General features: G+C 51.3%; 2 protein-coding genes across 3 annotated transcripts; both read left to right on the plus strand.

The window, feature by feature from the left end:
* Positions 1 to 3708: 3708 nt before the first annotated feature.
* On the plus strand, positions 3709 to 6445 carry PSMG3 (proteasome assembly chaperone 3). Its single transcript, XM_031606676.2, has 2 exons — positions 3709 to 4200; positions 5898 to 6445. The coding sequence occupies exons 1-2, from the start codon at positions 3985 to 3987 to the stop codon at positions 6048 to 6050; spliced, it is 369 nt and encodes a 122-aa protein (XP_031462536.1). The 5' UTR covers positions 3709 to 3984; the 3' UTR covers positions 6051 to 6445.
* A 967-nt stretch (positions 6446 to 7412) lies between these two features.
* TMEM184A (transmembrane protein 184A) lies at positions 7413 to 17172 on the plus strand. Of its 2 annotated transcripts, none has more exons than XM_031606884.2 (9): positions 7413 to 8458; positions 10975 to 11199; positions 11595 to 11760; positions 12487 to 12577; positions 12668 to 12743; positions 13258 to 13349; positions 13597 to 13766; positions 13846 to 14043; positions 14461 to 17172. In XM_031606884.2, exons 2-9 carry the CDS (start codon positions 10975 to 10977, stop codon positions 14709 to 14711), a joined length of 1269 nt encoding a protein of 422 aa, XP_031462744.1. In that variant the 5' UTR covers positions 7413 to 8458; the 3' UTR covers positions 14712 to 17172. The 2 variants fall into 2 exon arrangements, with proteins under 2 accessions (XP_031462744.1, XP_090007991.1); XM_090151865.1 differs by lacking the exon at positions 7413 to 8458 and adding an exon at positions 8503 to 9631.
* The last annotated feature ends 1781 nt before the right edge of the window (positions 17173 to 18953 follow it).

An 18953-nucleotide genomic window follows, 5' to 3' on the forward strand; every position in this document is an offset into this window, starting at 1 on the left:
TGGGCTTTATGGCAATTACTGCTGCTTTTACTGATCCGTGGAAATAATTTCTTCAGCCATTCCAGTAATGCAAAGCTTCTGCTGTTCGCAGGGTGGGACTGTTGATGGATGATACCATGCACAGATGTGGTCATGGTCATCATCAATGTAGGGCTGTTATACGACAAATGAAAATTATGTAAATGGTACTCAAACTCAATCTTGCATCACAATGACGTGATCTGCTCCATACCCCCCTGCTTGCAGTGCCCAGTTTGGGCAGCTGTTATGACAAATATTGAGAGTAAGATTATTGTTACACAGCACCAGGTCATCTGTGTGATGTAATGCAGAGTCTTTTAGGCAGTCTGGAGCTCCTGTAGGTAGACTGGAGCTATTCTGGACATTTCAAGAATGCCGTTATCATTTCAGTAGGTGCTAAAGTCACCTCTGGCTAAATTTTGCAAAGAAATGTAGGACACGCTGATTTTCAGTGTACCAAGTACATGAAAACTACTGCTGTTCCAAGTTCTTCTCTAAGTGCAACTTATCTGACTTATCCCAGGTCCTGCAGCCTCAGAAGGAGCCCCTTTCTGAAGCTCTCCCCCAGCACCATTGCACTGGGGCCCGTTGCTCACCCCAGTCTCCTGGACCTCAAATTCTCCTCCTCCAGTCTGCATAGGCAGTTCAGAAAACACAAATGAGGCAGCACAACTAAGTCCTATAAGGGCTGGAGTACTCCATTTATAGCTTGCTAAATCTGAAAGGAAAAAAAAAAAAGCAATAAAAAAGCAAAGAGCTTTAGTCACATTGCTACCTGGATGCTTCCAGGCCCAGCCAGAGTGTGCTAGCTTACTGACATGTTTTTAAATCCTACTCTGCACACTGAGCTTTTGCAGGCAAACAGGCTAATACTCATATGTGAGTACTCACTATTTATACACACACCAATGAACATTCCCATATTGTTTCCTCACTAAGTTGCAAATGCAAGAAAACAAGACAACAGGATGATCCAACAGTCTCACGCTTGCATCCACCTCCAGCATCTCGGATGTGCAGCTGACTGCAGTCTACAGACTACACAAAAACTGCATCACTTGTTTTTCAGCTCTAGGTTTATACTTCGTTAGAAGACTGTGGTTTTTTGGGGGTTTTTTTGGTGGTTTTTTTTGGTGGTAGTGGTTTTTGTTTTTCTTTTTTTCAGGTTGAATTCTGCACTGGAAAAGAAAAAGTGTACTCAACAGGTAAACGGCTCAGAGAGGTTCTGCAATGCCTGATGGATTGGCTTAGCCTTCCACGCAACAAACAAAACAGAGCATGTCCCATGCAATGAGAGCTGTGTATACAACTTACAAACTAGCAAACCTCCTAGAGTGCTCTGTTAGAAGTAGAAATGATGCTATTTGTTGTCCATGGGAGCACTGACATGAAGGCACGCTAACCCCACACCACACACATGTTCCCAACCTTGCTGTGATGATGACACAGGGAAAAGGAGCACAGGGATATTGGCTGGCCAGAGGAGTGTCCTGAGCAGCAGCTCTGCTTCATGCAGCTGATTTATAACGAGAGTCAGAGGAATTCCCAAGCAGCTTCTGCACTGGGGAGCAAACTAATTTCTTTCTTCTCTGCTTGGATGTGCAGACCAGAGCCTGGCTGCACCTCAGGTTCCAGCTCACAGTCTATATTCTGCATCATAAAAGATACAAGAGAGAAATCTAAACTAGAGAAGTAATAACCTGTAAACTAATAAAGCAACCCAGCACTTTGATAGCGAGGTGTTCCCAAGAGCAGGGATTATTAATGGGTGTCCTGAAACACCGTGTCTAGTTTTCAAGAGAAGTGGGAAAGATTTCTAATGCTCTGCAGATCTCACGCATTAACTCTATAAAATCACTTCAGATAAATGCAGAGATTATCATTAAAAAAAAAAAAAAAAAGCAGACTACACAGAGGCACTTAAGCATTTAAAAAAACAAAAGAGTGGTAAGAAACTGCTTGAATAAATAATAATAAAGGTTTAAAACTGCAATATTATGGGTAGTTTTTCTTGTCAAAGTATTGGGCTGCACAGTCATTGATTTTTGCAAGTAATTGAGACAGTGACACACACGACTTATGTTTCCTCAGCTGTAAGTGCAAGGGAATGGAAGAAGAGATCCTTGCAGCCAAGGATGCGATGGCTTCTGAACTGCTGTCTGCCTTCATTCTTTATTTCCCTCGGACCATAAAATGGGGTGTATTAATAACCTCTTGTGTCAAAAGAGAGTTTATGAAGCTAAATTAATAATGTTTGCAATGTGATTAGGGATCATTGGATGAAAAGCTCTATTGATAGGCAGAGTGCAAGCACAGACACACGTCCTTCTGAGGCAGAGCAGGGTGGGAAGCAGCAGGCTGACCCATGGGCAGGTCCCACGTCCTGCCCACTCAAAGCTCCACACCTTGCCTGGGTCAGCTGAGCTATAGCAGCCTTCTCCTTCACAGCCATCTCTATTTTTTGAATGTGTTTATTTTTGGTGATGAAAATTCAGGGCTCGGCTCCCTTTTGCTGCCAGCTTCACGTGTTTGCTATATACCCTGCCTCTGATCCACGCCAAAACGGTTTCCAATCAACTGAAATAACTCTTTGCTCCCAAACTAATGGAAATCAGTGAAGTGTAGGGGACAGAGCCGTTTCCACAGAAATCTGAGCTGGAGTGGAGTCTCTGTTCCTCTCCTCGTGTAAGGAATAAAACAGAAGCTGGCGAGGATGGCAGGAAGAATCCGGTCCTGTTTCCTGAAGTAAAACCTTCCTCCAGAGAAGGCAGGACGGGAATACGCTCCTCCACGAGCGCCGAGGCTTTGCTGACAGGAGCTGCTATGACCTCTGTCGGCTTCGAGTGATGCTGGTCAGCAAGAGAGCGGCGCCGACCGTTCGCAGCGCTGCAGAACAGACTATTGCCACAGGGCCAGCAGGCACGGAGCCGCTCCGCCTGCATCCACCACCACCGAGCCGGTGAAGGGTTTTCTGTGGAGCTCTGCTGCTCTCTGACGGTGCCTCCGAGCACACAGCGCAGAGCCGACGCGCTCCGCCTGGAAGCTACAGGTTGTAAAGCGAACCAAAGAGGAGTTGGCTGCTTTTAGAGGCTCGGTGCTTTCCCTGTGGTGTTTTGTAAGGAATGGTAACAGCGAATGCATGGAAAAAAAGGGTTGTGTTTTACAGGCGTCATCCACAGCACGTGCACGAGGCCACACGGCTGCAAACCTCTGAGAAAGCCCAGCTTTGTGAGCTCTGTGTGACTCTGCTTTGGAGGGACGCAGAACCACAGTGTTATAAGCACGCAAATAAAGTGTGGATGGAACAGAAATGAGCATCCTCGCGGTGCACGAGCATTTCTTTACACACACTTTGCTCATCTCCCACGGCAACACAAGAGGGCCGCAACACACACCCTTCGCTTCAGGACATGAGCGAGGGGCACGGAGCTCCGACCGCAGCACAGCGCTGCCAAACGGGCAGAGGGACGGCGGGGCTGCGGGCGGCCCCTCCCCAACATGGCGGCCCCTCCCCAACATGGCGGCCCCTCCCCAACATGGCGGCCCCTCCCCAACATGGCGGCCCCTCTCCAACATGGCGGCCCCTCCCCAACATGGCGGCCCCTCCCCAACATGGCGGCCCCTCCCCAACATGGCGGCCCGGCGCCATCTGCCCGCGCCGGATGGTGGGATGGGAGGAGGGGACGGGCGCTCTTCCGCCGGGGCGGGCCGGGTGCCGGGTGGCGGCGTGGGGCCTCGGCTCGGTCCGGGGAGGGGATCGCGGGCTGCGGGCGCTGTGCAGCGGTGTCCGCGTGAGGGCATCGGTTCCCCCGCACAGCTGCTCTTCGCCCGCACGTCTGGGTGCTTTTACGCTCCGGAATCAACCGCGGTAACAAAGCCAAGCCAATGAACGACAGGTTGGAGGCTTTTGATAGCCGCGTGCCGTGCTTTTCATCTGACGCGGTCTGATCGCTTCCCGCAGCGATGGCAGCCAGTCCCATCGTGACGTCTAAGCGGCGGGACGAGGCGGTCCGCGGGGTCCGCACCGAGGTGGTTTGCACCGCGTTCTCCAACTCCATCCTCGTGGTGGTCACGCAGTACGGCAAGATGGGCACGCTCGTCTACGTGGACCCCGACACCATAGGGGACAACGTTGGCAGGCCTTCGCTCAGCACCAAAGTGCTGCTGGGCAAGGATGAGGTAGGAGCAGATGCGCAGCGCCCCGGCACCGAGCGAAGGGGAAATGCTGTAGGTGGGGCCGTGCGAGTTGCCAGGGAGCTGATGAATCACGGCCGTTGAGCGGTGTTTGCACGGCGGTGAAATGGATGTAAAAATCTGGTCTGAAGGAAGAGGGGTTCCTCTGAAAAACGGGCACGTTCATCTGTTCTCCGACAGCTTTGTGGGGCTGGTGCTTGATGGTGGGTTGCCTTGCTGTGTTTATGGACGATTTGATACAGCTCGTGTTGCAAGATCAAACATACAGCCTCTGATAAGCTTTCCTGGGTTTCTGTTTCAATGATTTCTCCTTTTTGAGTCTCTTCCCCCCCCCTCCCCAGCTTCCATCTCTGCCAGCCCCACAATGGACTTTAGATGCCCTCTCTCTGTGCGCCTGCCAACACCTGCCCTTGATAAAGTTTAATTTGTTTTCCTCTAACAAAATGAGTTTTTATCGACTGGTTTCACAGAGCTGGAGAGAAAGCAGAAGGAAATGTGTTTTGCAAAGTGTCAGCTGGTCAAGCATTAAAGCAGAAAGTTATAGAGCTACAAGTTTATGAGGCTTTCCAACAGAGTTGGGCTGTCAGATGTTACTTGCTAACCTTAACTAGAAAAGCTGTAACAACACGTAGGTTCCCCTTTCTGTCCACCCCTGCATGTAGTTCTCATTCCTCAACAAGTCTGCCTTCCCTGGGTGGGGGAAGCTTTGCTCTGCCTGGTTGACATGGCTGCTAATTCTGAACAGTGGCACCTCTGAGCCATTTCTGTGTTTTATTTTGGAGATAGGAAGTGCTTTTTTTACACAGTGTTTTTAAAGCATGTGACCAACTTAATCAGTCTAAACTTCAAGAAGAGTTTAATTTGCTGACTTCCTGCTTGTTGCTTTGAACATCCCCATTTGAGACCATACATGCTTCAAAGCTACACGGCAGCTAAAGTCATGCTAGCTCAGCCTTCTAAAAAATGCATAACTATAAGTGTCAATAAAACTTAGGCAAGTTGGATATTCTTCTTAAAGAGGCTTCACTAAGAAGATGATATCCCTTCTTTTCCCTGCTTCAGCCTCACCATTTATTTCCGGTTTTTATGATTCTGTTAAAATCAGAAACGTTTTTACATGCAAAGGCTGTGTATAATGCCAGTTTGAGGTCTCTAAGACTTAGAAAAACATGACAGCTTACTTCCAGTGTTTGTCAGCAGAGCATGGTCTGGTCAGCAACAAGAATATGGTACTTGGGAATCTGGTTATCATGGGAATAGAGGCATTCTGATCGTTTTATGTAAGTTGATGTTTGATGCTGTGGGAAGAATTGCAGAAGGACTCTCAACAGCAGCTTTCCAAACACTCTAAAGCAGTGCAGAACTCCAGTGCAGCTCCAGTTCAGTTGTTTTGGGATGGGTTGTTGGGCTGCCACTCACAGGTCTAAACTCTTCTATTTTAAGCCTGTTGAGAAAGTGCCTTCTAAATTATCCCATACCACGGCTTGGCGTTGCTGGCCAGCCAGGCTGTGTGTCTGTTTCCAATCACTCTGGAACTGCTCAGCAAACTAACGCTCAGCATCCAGCACAGACAGGTTCTCGATGTGCTCCATGAAGGAGTCATTGCAGGGCTCTTCCTCTGCTAACTCGTGCAGGATGACTTTGCAGCTGCGAATGTACCTCTGTTTACCTTTGCTTTTCAGCCCCTCGTCCACGTTTGTGCCAAAAACCTGGTGGCATTTGTGTCTCAGGAAGCTGGGAACAAACCTGTTCTTCTCGCTATGGCTTTGAAGGACAAGACCATGGAAGGAATACAAGCTCTACGGGAAGTGATCCGAAGTTGCCAAGTGTGGTGAAGTTGTACCATCTGGATTCAAGGAAATGATCTGGAGTCCGTGACTCATCACCACTTTTTTGAGAGGACAAGAAATGAAAATGATGGAATGTCTTTGTGCTGGTTTTGGACACGCTTAGGAATGTGATGAATTTTTCTCTACTGTGTAGAATGGTTGTGGGTTTTGTTCCTCTGACAGGTTTGCGGTCCAGATAGTTGGTGATGAGATGAGAACAATAGCCTCAGTATACAAAAGAAATGTTATATTTGTCACCTGGGGAGGGATGTATATCTGGGAAACATCACAGCTCTGCATTTGTGCCCGAGGAGTGATGGATGCCAAGCTCTGTAGCTACACTGTACCGCAAAGGGGAACACCCAGTGCAGAGTGAGTAAAAGAAACATTGATGAATCTAATTTTACATGGTTGGTTGTTTTTTTTTGCTCTGCAAAAATCACTTCAATTGAAATGCAAGCCTCTGTAACAAATAAACAGCAATTGCATAATAGGAAAGATTTTTTTTTGCTTGCTTTTTTTTTTTTTTTTTAATTTTTGTTTATTTTTTTAAGGAAATTACTCCTATATACCTGCTTTTATCCTTATGTCAGTTTCCTCCTGATGTATTCTGAATCTGCTCTTCATTTTCAGTCACATTTTGAAGAGAGGTAGATAATTGCAGTGTTCCAATTTCATGAAAAGTGATGTCAGGATGGCAGGAAGGAACCCAAATTAATGAGAAAAAGGCAAAATATTGGTTGTTTCCATAAGATGTGGTACTAGCACTTCAGAGAGACAGCATGTGCATTGCTCTGGGCCACCTGCAACAAGCTGCCCCTCTCCTGAAGCACTGTCAGAGCAGACATGGGGACAGAAGGGCTTTGGAGGTTACACAGTGGGGTGTTGCCTGAGTCCATTGAAAGAAAGTGCTCTTATGTGAGGTCATATGAGTTAACGCAGTGCTTAACAGCCCAACTTGTGCTGTTTGCTTGGAAAGCACGTTTGTTTTTTCCTCTTCTTGGAACAGGTAGCACCAAGTGGTCAATTTTTAAGTAAGCTATTTCACACTTCTGTCACTTATGAACTTGATTGAGCTGACCAAGGCCAGGTTTTGCCTTCAGATTCAGGGCAGAGAAGACCTGTGCTGTGCTGATAGCCATCAGCGTCAGCAGAATCAGCACAGAGCCTGTCCATTCCTCATGCAGATCCTATTGCTGGATCATTACTGTTGCTAAAAAAAAATCCCATAAAAGTACAAAAGCAGAAAATGCATTTCAAAAGGACTTTTTCCTCTGAAGTAATGGTTTTTACAGTATTTTAAAGGATAATGAGAAATGAAACATTTTTTTTAAGAGTACATTCAAAAACTGCAGGCTTGCAGCTGCCCTTGACAGAAATTTCATCTAAAAATAATTTTCCAAACTGTGCTTCCAAGAATCAAAGATTTGCATCTGTCAGAACTCCAAATTTTCCCTCTTTTACATTTCTTCTTTTTTTCTTTTTTTTTTTTTTCAGCCTAGGAGGGCTGAGAGAGCCATGTGGAATTTGTTAACGTTGATCTTTGCTAGTGGAGATCTCTTCCCAATCCAAAATGCAGTCTGTTTCCCGACTCCTGCTGCTCCTATGATGCCCTTAGCTCCATGACTTTATAAACCATATATGAGTTGGCAAATTCAATGTAAACCACATCTTCCACTGTGGTGATATATGCTGCCTCACTGCTTCTGTGCCCTGAAAACCTCATGTGTCAATACCTGAAAGCTGACCCTGGTTTACTACCATGCTTTGCTTGTTCTTTTTTGCAACCAGGTCTGCACGCGGTGGTGAGCAAAGAAAAAAAAACGTAGCACTATCTCCCATTTGATGCTCAGAGCCACAACATCTCATCTGGCTGCCTTTCTGCAGGCGATAAGTCAGACCACGAGCAGCTGGTCCTTCAAGTTTTGCTCTGTTCTGCAGTAAAACAAGGGAAGGCCTGCCCCAAAAAAACAGCCTCCCCAGCCTGGCTGCTTGTACAACCAGATGTCTGCCTTTTAGTCATCGCTATCCTCCAGGAGGAATTAATTCTCAATCGCAACAAGAACTGCTTTTGCCACCCAGGCAGTGCTCACCACAAACGCAGGGCAGCAGCTCCGGAGCCTTCCAGCCCTGTTTGCTTTCCGGGCGTGAGTGCAAAACGAGGCAGACTGGAAAGGTACGTTTGGCAGCTTTTCTGCAGGAGGTAAAACCCTACCTGCTGCCCCAGCTGTTATGGGGAGGGCACAGAGGGCTGGTGCTGAGCCCCTTGGGGTGCAGTGAGGGAGAAGGGCTGGCGGTGTCCTGCTGGGAAGGTGCCCGGAGGAGGAGTCTGTGCTGGAGGAGGGCGCAGGGGATGCGGAGGCAGGTGCACAGCGGGACGCAGCCACGGCCTGCAACTGGAGGAGCCCCGCAGGGTGAGTGGGGCCTCGGGATCGGGGCACGGTGCCCGGGTGGGGTTCGGCCAGCAGGGCAGAGGTTGGCCCCGTACACCTGTGGGTGGTGGGGCAAAGCCTGTGATACGGGCTTGACAGAGGGCTGGGTGCTGCTCTGCCTTGGTTATGTGCTATAGGTGCTTCCTCCTGGTGTGGGGGTGGTATAGAGAGGCTGCTCATAAACAGCCCCGAGCCGGGCTTTATCTGGATGCGATCAGCAGGAAAGGAGTGCCTGGTGCTGGCAGGACACAGTCTGGCCGCTCCCATCCCTGGGTGCAGGTCAGCCATCTCCCCTCAGCAGCAGCGTGGCCTGGACAGAGCGATCCCGCAGACAGCCTGCCCAAACCCAGTGCACTGTCCATGGTTTTCGGCTCAGCTTTCACTGAGCACCTCCAGCATCCAGGCAGTCGGAGCACAGCAGGTGTCTGCCCCATGTCTGAGAGCTGCCTGTTGGGATGTGCCATCCTGTCGAGCTGAGTTTTGGGGCTAAAATTACCCTCGCACCTCCTGGCTGCCTTTGTTTTGGAAGCAAATGGGCCCTTGGCTGCATTGAGTTGCCCGGCTACCTTGCACGGCCGGGATCTGGTTACCTCTGGAGCTGGGAGCCCTGTCTCTGAGTGGCACTGAGGCTTTTGTTTTTAATGACTTGCTGCGACGCGTTAAGAGTTTTACAATGCAAGAGAGCCTGCCAGGAAGGCCGCTGGTGCCGCGCTGCTTGCTGCACAGCCGGGCTGTGAAAGCTAATAGGAGCTGAGACAGCTTGGGCCAAGCATCTGTGGCACGGCGCCGGGCTGAAGGCAGAATAAATGGGTCTGGAGCTGAACACAGCTCTCTGCCATGTCCCACGGAGCAAGCCAGATCGTGCTCTTCCCTAGCACAAAGCTTGAGCAGAGTGAAAACTGCCAAACCTAACATTGGGCATCCCCAAAACAGGCTATGGGGAAGGGTCTTGCCACGGAAGGGTGCCAACACGGCTTCCTCCCTCCTGCCTGTACCGCCAGCTCTCCCCAGCCTCCTGTTAATGTTTACAAGGGCTGTCCAAAGAACAGATCCCTCCCCGGGATCCTGCTTCCTGCCGGCCTGGGCAGGGTGACGACAGCTGCACAAAGGAAAACCCTCTGCTCCTGCTGCCCTGAGAGCCCACTGCAGCTGCAGGTACACCCTGGGACCCGGCCACCCGCAGCACCCAGCACTGGGCATCTCCACTTACAGACAGCGGGAGGGGTTTGGGGGAGGTATTTTTAGGGCTGCTGATCTGACACCAGCCGAGTTTCCTCCCCTAGAGGTTGGGGTTTGTGGAGAGGGAGCCGCCAGGCGAGCTGGGCTTTGGGTTGTTTGCTGTGTTTGAGTGGATCAAGGTTGTCCCCTACCATGCTTATCTCCGGCAGATGTTTTCTTGCCTCTCACCAGTCTGTACTTACAGGTTTTCCTCTGGGCGATAGTTACCCAGCAGCTAAAATCTTTGTTTTTTAACAATGTGCTGAGGAGTGTCTACATCATTAGAGCTCTGCTTGCTGCTTTTTTTTTTTTTTTTTTTTTTTTTAACTGCTGTTGTTATATGTGTGGAAAAAGCAGGTTTCCATAGATAGCTCAAAGAGAGGCCAAACATGGCAGTCTGTGCATCTGTTGGCCTTGAGATATGAAGCTGCCCTATAAATAAGAGTGTATTATTAGTTTGGTCCTTGCTGGCTGAGCTGCGGAGTGCTCTGTGCTGGGAATGCTGGGGTGAGAGTCTTTGAGGAGGGCAGAGCTGCCCACGAGGATCCTGCAAAGATGCAGGAGTGCTCCAGCATCCCCCAAACCCCGTGCTGCTGCCTGGGCTGCTGCCTGGGCTGGCACACCAGGACCTTGAGATGGCTGAGGTTTGCTGCCTGGCTGAACGCCCTGGGTGATGCCAAACCTCCTTCTTCTGATGAACCCTGGAGCTGGCCACTAGCAGGTCACTCAGAAGGAAAGAAGCCAAACGTGGAGGTGGACCACAAGGACCTCAGTGTTCTCTGGGATCCCAAGATAATGATGTGCACACATGGTCCATAGGGATGTCAGTATCCTGACAGCTTGTTGATAAGGGGATGGTTTTAATCATGGAAGGAGGTGATATTAATGCTTAAGTCTCTGGTGCCCAGTGGGAGAGGCCCTGAGCCACAGGTGTGAATACCTGAGAGCAAGTGTGGGCAGATCTTTTAGTTTCCCAAGGGATGGTGACCTATGAAAAAAACAGAGTCTGGGAGGAAGAAGTGTGTGTTTTGGGGGATATGGGGACTAGGGACACCTCCTTGCGGACACAAGGGTCTGCTTGTGAACATTTGCATTTTCCTGCTGAGAGAAGCAGCCCTGACCATGGAGAATAGGCTGGCTTGGGTGAGGGTCACGCTGGAAAAGGTGTGGGGAGGAGAAAAGCTCACCAGAGATTTGTGGGCTGGGAAACTTGCTGAGACCTTCCCCCTCACCAGTTCACCTCCATCCCACGTCACTCCCCGTGCCTCTCCCTCCCACAGATGAGTAATGCCACCCGTGCTTGGCCCTCTCCTGCGGCACCCAGCTCCCCAGGGCCGGGCACAGCTGCCAGGCTGGCCTCCGCCACCCCATCCCCAGCCCTAACCCTGCTCACAGCTGCCCACAACGACTCCCAGGATGGCCAGCAGCTCTTCCTGACCACAACAACAGCACGGGTCATCTCCGGCATCTTCGTGTGGTCGGCGCTCATCGTCACCTTCCACCAGGTATGGACAGGATGGAGTCACAGCTCTGGGTTGGTGCCGGGGCAAAACCATTGTTTCCCACCATCTCACTGCAAATCCTTACCTCCAGGTGGGTGTTTCCTCTGCAGCTGGTGGAGGGGAAATCTCTGCATCGGGAGGGTGGACTTTACCCTGTGGCTGCTGGAGCTGGGAGAGGCACAAGGCAGCACTCAGTGGGAGCTCATCTAGCACTGCATAGCTGTGCCTTTGGGCACGCAGCCTTGCAGCACCCCATCAGTAGGCACATTCTGCGATGCTGCACAGACCCACAGTGCTGGGGCTGCCCCAGAGTGAGCCACTGCCTCAGAGCACTAAATTAAGCCCAGACTCATCGGTCCTAGCCACAGCTATGCACAAAAGCATGCTCTCCTTTACAGATCTACATGCACCTGAGGAACTACACCATCCCAAAGGAGCAGCGCTACATCATCCGCATCCTTTTCATCGTGCCCATCTATGCCTTCGACTCGTGGCTCAGCCTCCTGCTCCTTGGCAGCCACCAGTACTATGTCTACTTCGACTCAGTGCGTGATTGCTATGAGGGTGAGCACAGGGCAGCTACGTCAGCAGGGATGCTAACAGCAGAGCAGGGCTTTCCTCCTCTGCCTTGTGTCTCTGGAGCATCCTGGCTTGCACGCAGTGCCGGATCTCCATTGTTTTTGCTTTCAGCTCTCCCCCCTATCATTTGGAGCTTTCCCCTTTCCTGCTCCATCTGCAGCAGGAAGAGGAGGGCCATGGGGCACCTGCAGGCTCTGAGAGCCCAGCATCTGGCCACAATCCCAGGGGAAAGGATTTCTGCCTACCTTTGAGGTAGAAAAACAGTTTTTCCAAAGAAAAAGGCAGACTTACCTGAAATCAGGCAGTTGGGATGTTTTGAGCTGCAGAGAGAGCTTGTGATTTGAGTTTAATGTCCTTCTATGAAGGTCTTTGGCCATCACCCTCCTCCTGCACATGCTCAGATGTGCATTCTTGGGCGCTGCCAGTACATCCTATGCCCACCACATTCTCTGCATGCAGGGATTGTTTGTGCACGGTGGAGCTGCTGTGTCTGCAGCAAAACACATTCACTCTGTAGACATGGCACAGTGCATCTGGCTCAGGTGGATTCAACTTAGCTGATGACCTTCTACGTACCCACAACATTGTCCCAAACCCTGATAACATGCTGGGTGGATGAGGAGACATCTGAGCAGGAAGGGAGGTTAAATGTAAGGCCCCCTCAATCTCTACCACCAGCCCTGCTAACCATGTCTGCCCTTTCCTTGCCAGCTTTCGTGATCTACAGCTTCCTGAGCCTGTGCTTTGAGTACCTCGGTGGGGAAAGCACCATCATGACTGAGATCCGAGGGAAACCCATTGCGTAAGTGTTGGCACACCACCAACTCCTCAGCCCTCTGCCTGTTTTCCCCATCCTGTTGCCCAGCAGCATCTCCTTGGCTTCTGCTTCCAGGTCTAGCTGCTTGTACGGGACCTGCTGCCTTCAGGGCATGTCCTACTCCATTGGGTTCCTGCGCTTCTGCAAGCAGGTGGGTACCCAGTGGGAAGCACTGCAACTCCCCTCCGCAGCAAGGGATGGGGGCACCTGGGGCTGTGTTGCAGTGGGTCCCTTACCTAAAGGCAAATCTCACCCAGATGCTCATTATTTTTCTCTCTGTCGGCACCTGGCCAGCAGCAGGGCGCTGCGCTTGCTGTCCTTGCTCTGACTCACTGCTGAGTCAGGGTCCCCTCCCACTGCAGCGCTGAGATTTTTATCTCTGCCTAGTCTCAGGTTGGCTGACCGGCTCCCTGACTGCCCAGTGCTGCGCTGCAGGCTGGAGGCACCATTCTGGCCCTGAGCCACCCCCTTCTCGGTGTGGCTATGCTGATTTTTGGGAGCACTCAGGGTGCATAGCCTTGCTCCCTCCTGTCTGCTGGTTCAGATCATTCCTGCAATGGAGAAGCACTTGCTCCTTCATCCCAGCAACAAAGAGTTGGCTGTGATGGGGCTGTGGGGACAGGAGGTCGCTACTGTCCTGTTCATGGTGTTTCCCCCCTGTGCAGGCCACGCTTCAGTTCTGCATTGTGAAACCCCTCATGGCAATTGTCACCATCATCCTGCAGGCGTTTGGGAAGTACCACGACGGGGACTTCAAGTGAGGATGCTGGGTGGGACTGGGAGGAGGGCATCTTCTGGGGGAAGGGGGCTGGATGGTCTCTGCTCCATCAGAGGGCCAAAATACAAAAGTGAAAGCCTCTGTTTCCCCCATCACCCTTCCTCAGTTGGGCTGGGCTGGGCTGCCCCCATGGCACAGCCATGCACATGCCCCACAGCCCCCTGTTCCCCTCCTTCCCTCTTTGCCCCTAGCTGTGCTCGCTCAGCAGCTTGCTCTCCCCCCGCAGTGTCCGAAGCGGCTATCTCTACATCACCATCATCTACAACTTCTCTGTCAGCCTGGCTCTTTATGCCCTCTTCCTCTTCTACTTCGCCACCATGGACCTGCTGCGCCCTTTTGAGCCGGTCCTCAAGTTTATCACCATCAAGGCTGTCATCTTCCTCTCCTTCTGGCAAGGTGAGTCCCAGCCTTATTGCAGCACCATGCGGCCCAGGGGGGTGATCTGGAGCTGATCCCTCTCCCTTTCCCTGCACAGGGACACTGCTGGCAATCCTAGAGAAATGCGGGGTGATCCCCGAAGTTCAGATCATTGACGGGAAGGAGGTGGGAGCTGGGACAGTGGCTGCTGGATACCAGAACTTCATCATCTGCATTGAGATGCTCTTTGCTTCCATTGCTCTGCGCTATGCTTTTAGCTGCCAGGTGTACAGAGAGAAGAAAGAAAACTCAACAGGTAACTGTTCCTCTCTTCTGCCTTCTTTCACCAGTGGGTAGGGAAAGGACAACCTCTTGTAGCACTATGATGGGATGGTAAAAAACAGTAAAGGAGCCTCCTCCTGTGCTCCATGAGTTTCTTCTCCCTCAACTGTTTGTGACAGGAGAAGATACCTCGATGTGGATAGGCAGAATTAGGGGATTTTGGTATTACAGCACACACTGCTGGAGAGGATCCACCCTCTTTGAAACATAGGGCTGGATTTGCCTTCCTCGTCCTTGGTGCTCACCACTGTAAGCTCCCTTGTCCCACAGTGAGATGTGGTCCACGGTGAGGCCACGATCTTGAATTTCTAGGGAAATACATCACTGCAGTCTTAAAGCACTCGGGCTATTGGCCATCTGATGCCCCATCACCTCCTGCTCTGTTTTTCAGCAAACGTTGCCCCGATGCAGAGCATCTCGAGCGGACTGAAGGAGACGATGAGCCCACAGGACATCGTGCAGGATGCCATCCACAACTTCTCGCCCACCTACCAGCAGTACACCCAGCAGGCCATGCAGGAGGCAGAGCGCAAGGCGCCAGGCGAGAACGGGCACGTGGCCTGCAGGGCAGAGGGAGCAGGAGGCAAGAAGAGCAAAAACATCGAGAAGAGAGTGCTGATCCTGTCGGATGAGGAGCTGTAGAAGTTATCCGAGGGGACACAGGCATTGGAGAGGCTTAAATGCAAGGAAGGGGGGACTCTCGAGGCTGTGACAACCTGGTCATGTTGGCATGCTGGAAGGAGGAGAGCCAGGAACTCTACTCATAAAGCCAGTCCCTAAAAGGGAAGATGCAATAACCAGGGAAAGGTTAAAGTAGTGCCAGCTTCTGACTCGTCTCCGAGGTGTTAGGGACTGTGCTGTTTGCTTCACTGCCAGTCTGGGTGCCAGCCCTGTGCCCAGACCCCTGCTGGGTTCCCAGTGAGCCAGGACCACCCCTGTGCCGTTGGACAGACTGGCCTCCTCACCCTGCTCTCACCTGCAAACAGCACCGAGGCCTGACAAAAATGCTTTTCTCAGCACAGTTCTGCTCCAGTTTCTCCTGATTTGGGTAAAAAATGATCTCCAGGGCCCCGTGGAGAAAAGCAGTGCAGGAAGGTGACTTCAATTCACCTCAAAACCTGGTAACATTTGAAAGACATCATGCCTTATTTTTATGTTTTCCTCTCTACTTCCCCTCAAAAAGCCCACAGAGTTGTGCAGGAGCCCTTTACCAGGAAGAAGAGCAGCTCATCCTCCTTGGCCTCCAGATGGGGTTGCAGCTGCCGGACCAGATCTCCTGGGATGAGCAGTGGGACCTCTCCTGGACCTCACCGCACGGTCCTGCAGCTGCATTCCCGAAAGCTGCAGTGACAGAGGAGCTTGTTTATATCTGAACCCATTTATCTGCAAGCAGATCAGGAGTTAAAAGGGATTCCAGCTTTCTTATCAGAGCCATTATTAGGGAACCAGACTGTGACTGGTGGTGGTAGGAATGCACCGACTGGGAACTGTCTGTTCCTCCTAACTCCTCTCCATCCCCTGTTCCTACCCTGCATGCAAGAAGCAAGTGCTGCAAGACCAGAATCAGCGGACGCTGGAGGCCCTGGGGGGCTCAGCAGCATGAGGGCTGTGTGAGCCACTTCCCAAATCACCACAGCATCCCACAAATCCATCACCCTGCCTAGGCTCTGAGAAGGCACGTGGGGCTGAGCCCGACAGATTTTCTCTGTCCTTCTGCTAAACTTCCTCTCCAGTTTTATTTTCTCCTATTTCTGTTCCCCTGCTGTTAATCAGATGATCCCTTAGGGAACTTCTTTGGGCACCAGCTAGCTGTTGGTTGGGGTGGGAGCTGGGCAGTGGAAGGACAAGGGCAAGTCTGGAGCCTTTGATTTGCAGTCACATGGCAAACAAGCCTACGGGTGAGGCTTATAGCTGTTTTACAGCTCCTAGTGTTGTTTTATTCCCTGCTCTCGAGCTGCAAAGTGTAAATTGCAAGAGGAAATTATTTATGGTTTTGTTTGTTTTTTTTCTAATAAACAGCAATTTCTACCATGGGCTGAATGAGCGTTTTCACTTAGCTCAGCGAGCAGAGCCCACACTCTGCCCGCTCCTGCTCTAATGCTGATGCTCTTAAGCTGCACGTCCTCCCTGCCCCTTGGTGCTGGCCCAGCAGAAATACCTGCACACACAGCATCCTCCACACTCCGACGTTCCCACAGGGCTCGCGCTCATCTCCCTCCACAAGCAGTGTGTCCCCCCCGTGCACTGCACCTCCTCCAAAGCTGTGGATGCAGCAGTTCCGAGCTGCTGGGTCCTCTGCAGCCGAGCCAAGCCCAGTAGCAACAACACAAATCTATGTGTTATTATCAGAAGTATCTTATCATGCTGGAAACGTGGAGTCAACACAGGCAGGCTATGGCTGAGCCAGTCTTGTAAGCTCTCCGCTCTGCAGATCTGCTGCCTGTACCTGCCCAGCCCGTGAGGTCGCCTTGTTTTGTGTCAGCCGGCCTGTAAACAAGAGCCAAGCAATTGGCACATCCAGGGAGCTGCCACCAACAAGGCTTGACATGGGCACAAGCCTGATAGGAAAGCAGGGCTACATCTCAGCAAACAACTCCATCTTCTGAGCCCCTCTGTGCCGCAGCTGCGGGGACGGAGGCTGCTTCACCCCCTGGTGAGGACAGACTGCGAGGTGATGATGGGGCATCTGGCAGCGTGCTCACGGGATGCAGACTGGCATAAGAACACAGCAAGAAGCGCGGCTGTACTTCACTGAACAAATGATCAACTCCAGCACATAATGGGCTGCATTCATTGCTCTTGCCAGCAGGTGCAATTCCCACTGCAGACGGTAACAACTGCCTATTTATGTCAAGTCCTGATTACTGTATTATATGTTAAACAGGTCTTTCTCACAAGCAAAACATGGAAGAAAAAAAAAAAGCACCAAACCAGCTGTGAGGCACCCAAGCCTGCAGAACGATGCTGGCCCTGCATCCCCTACTCCATGCCCAGGAGCTGGGTGAGGAGGCAGCCAGCCCCACCTGTAGCACCCAGTGACCACCGCACATCACCGTCCCACTGCTCAGCCATACACTGCCCCACTTCTGTCATTGGCCACATCCATGCGACACGCTGCCTTGGCCCAGCGCAGGGCACGTTTCCCCCTTTAGCTGCCCCTAAAAACAAGGGCTGCCCATGGTAGGGGATCAAAGCCCAGGTGGCTCCCAGCTCTCCCATTGCTTTATAGCTTGGATGAACCGATAGGGAAAAAGAGAAGGATGAAATATCGATCGAAGGAGTTAAAGCTGTTTATTCACCAGCAGTTGCACAGGAAGCACTGAAGGATTATTTCATAACTCCACGGCGAGGGGAGCGGCTCCCTCCAGCACCGTGACCTGTTTCACAGCACAAGGTCTCCAAGCCAAGTCCCACGGGGCGCTCCCAGCACCGCCACCGCGGCAGCTCCCACGTGCTCTGGGCAGAGAGCACAAACACACACCAGGAAACACGATAAGCGTGAGCCCTGTGGGAGCAGCAGCTTGGACCAGAGCACGGCCCAAACGCATGGGAACAGCAGCACAGAGGGGCTGGAAGGTGGTTGAACTCAGCCACGTGCTGGAGCATCAACACTCAGCCTGCATCCCAAAACCACTGCAGCCAGCTGCTCAGGTGATGAGCAAGGAAAACGCCCCTGAAAATCAATGTGAGCTCCAAAACGCTGACCATACACCAGGGCAAGTCTGAAACCAGAAAATGCTTTATTGGAAAGGTACAAAAAAACCAGTCACTGCAGCTAAATTTACAGCAATAAATTACGTTGTGGCTGTCAAGAGAAAGTAATGGACACATACACAGGGCTACTCGCCTTACAAACAGGAATCCACATTGCTTGGTATATCAATAATTTATTTTATAATAAAAAAGCAGCACAAAAATAAATATTGAAATGAAATTACTGAGTAACCACAGAGGATAGAATGAGCTGGTGATAAAAAAAAAAAACAAACAAAAAAAAACCAACTTAAAACAGAAGACTTCTATCATTAAAAAAATGAAAGCAAGTATCCACCATCTACGGAAACACCCCAGCAGACTGAAATACAGACGAAGGAAAACAAATCCACGTTACAAAAGTTTTTCGTTTTTTTTTTGTTTTTGTTTTTGTTTTTTTTTTCCTTTTTGTTTGTTTCTTTGTTTTAAATAAAAACAATCATGACGACAAAGTTTAAATGATTCGAGAGAGGAAGAAATAAAATAAAATAAATGCCACTTTCTCCTCCTCCCCGGGTCCGAGCCGTGCCGCAGCCCAGCCCTGCTGCGCTGGCAGCCGGGGCACCGCGGTCTCCTCCATCAGATGGCAGAGCTGGGCGAGAGCTGAGATGCCGACTTGCTGTGGGGGGGGGGTCTGAAGGTGCCCCGGAGGGAAAGGTTTCCCCACTGCCACTGGAGAGCTCAGCAAAGACACCTAAGAGACCAAGGATGTCCCTCCCGGCGCTGCCCCGAGGTACCCGGGTGGATGCGTCGGGCTGTTTCCAGCATCCCAAGGTACCCACATCGTGCTGCTCAGGGGGAAGAAAGGCCCAGGGGAGAGGATCCCAGCGCTCGGCCTTGGTGCCCCTGCACCTTGGGGAACAAGGAGGGGCAGAGAAGGGAGCCCAGCATCCAAATACCGCAGCGAATTGACGCGGCAGGGAGGCACCCGGTGACCCCGCGGCAGCAGCCGGCTCCCCACGCCACGCTCACCCTGGGTGTCAGGCTTGCAAGGGCAGGACGGAGAGAAACAAAACAGAATAACAACAACAAAAAAATAACAAACGGAAACAAACCAAACCCCAGAGGAATGCAATGCGACAACCCCAAGCTGGAGGGCCCTCCGGGGCGGAGGGTGGAGGAGTTGGGTCT

The sequence above is a fragment of the Phasianus colchicus genome, chromosome 16 (assembly GCF_987193195.1).
Source record: "Phasianus colchicus chromosome 16, bPhaCol1.hap1.1, whole genome shotgun sequence".
NCBI classification, from domain to species: Eukaryota; Metazoa; Chordata; class Aves; order Galliformes; family Phasianidae; genus Phasianus; species Phasianus colchicus.

What these genes read in the sequence shown, in the direction of transcription:
- TMEM184A (XM_090151865.1), top strand. Translation starts at nt 9,413, where the DNA reads ATGGGGAAGGGTCTTGCCACGGAAGGGTGCCAACACGGCTTCCTCCCT. An exon ending in AGTGCGTGATTGCTATGAGG is followed by an intron (nt 11,761 to 12,486) that starts GTGAGCACAGGG and finishes TTTCCTTGCCAG; the next exon opens with CTTTCGTGATCTACAGCTTC. An exon ending in TCCTGCGCTTCTGCAAGCAG is followed by an intron (nt 12,744 to 13,257) that starts GTGGGTACCCAG and finishes CCCCCTGTGCAG; the next exon opens with GCCACGCTTCAGTTCTGCAT.
- PSMG3 (XM_031606676.2), top strand. Translation starts at nt 3,985, where the DNA reads ATGGCAGCCAGTCCCATCGTGACGTCTAAGCGGCGGGACGAGGCGGTC. An exon ending in TGCTGCTGGGCAAGGATGAG is followed by an intron (nt 4,201 to 5,897) that starts GTAGGAGCAGAT and finishes TTTGCTTTTCAG; the next exon opens with CCCCTCGTCCACGTTTGTGC.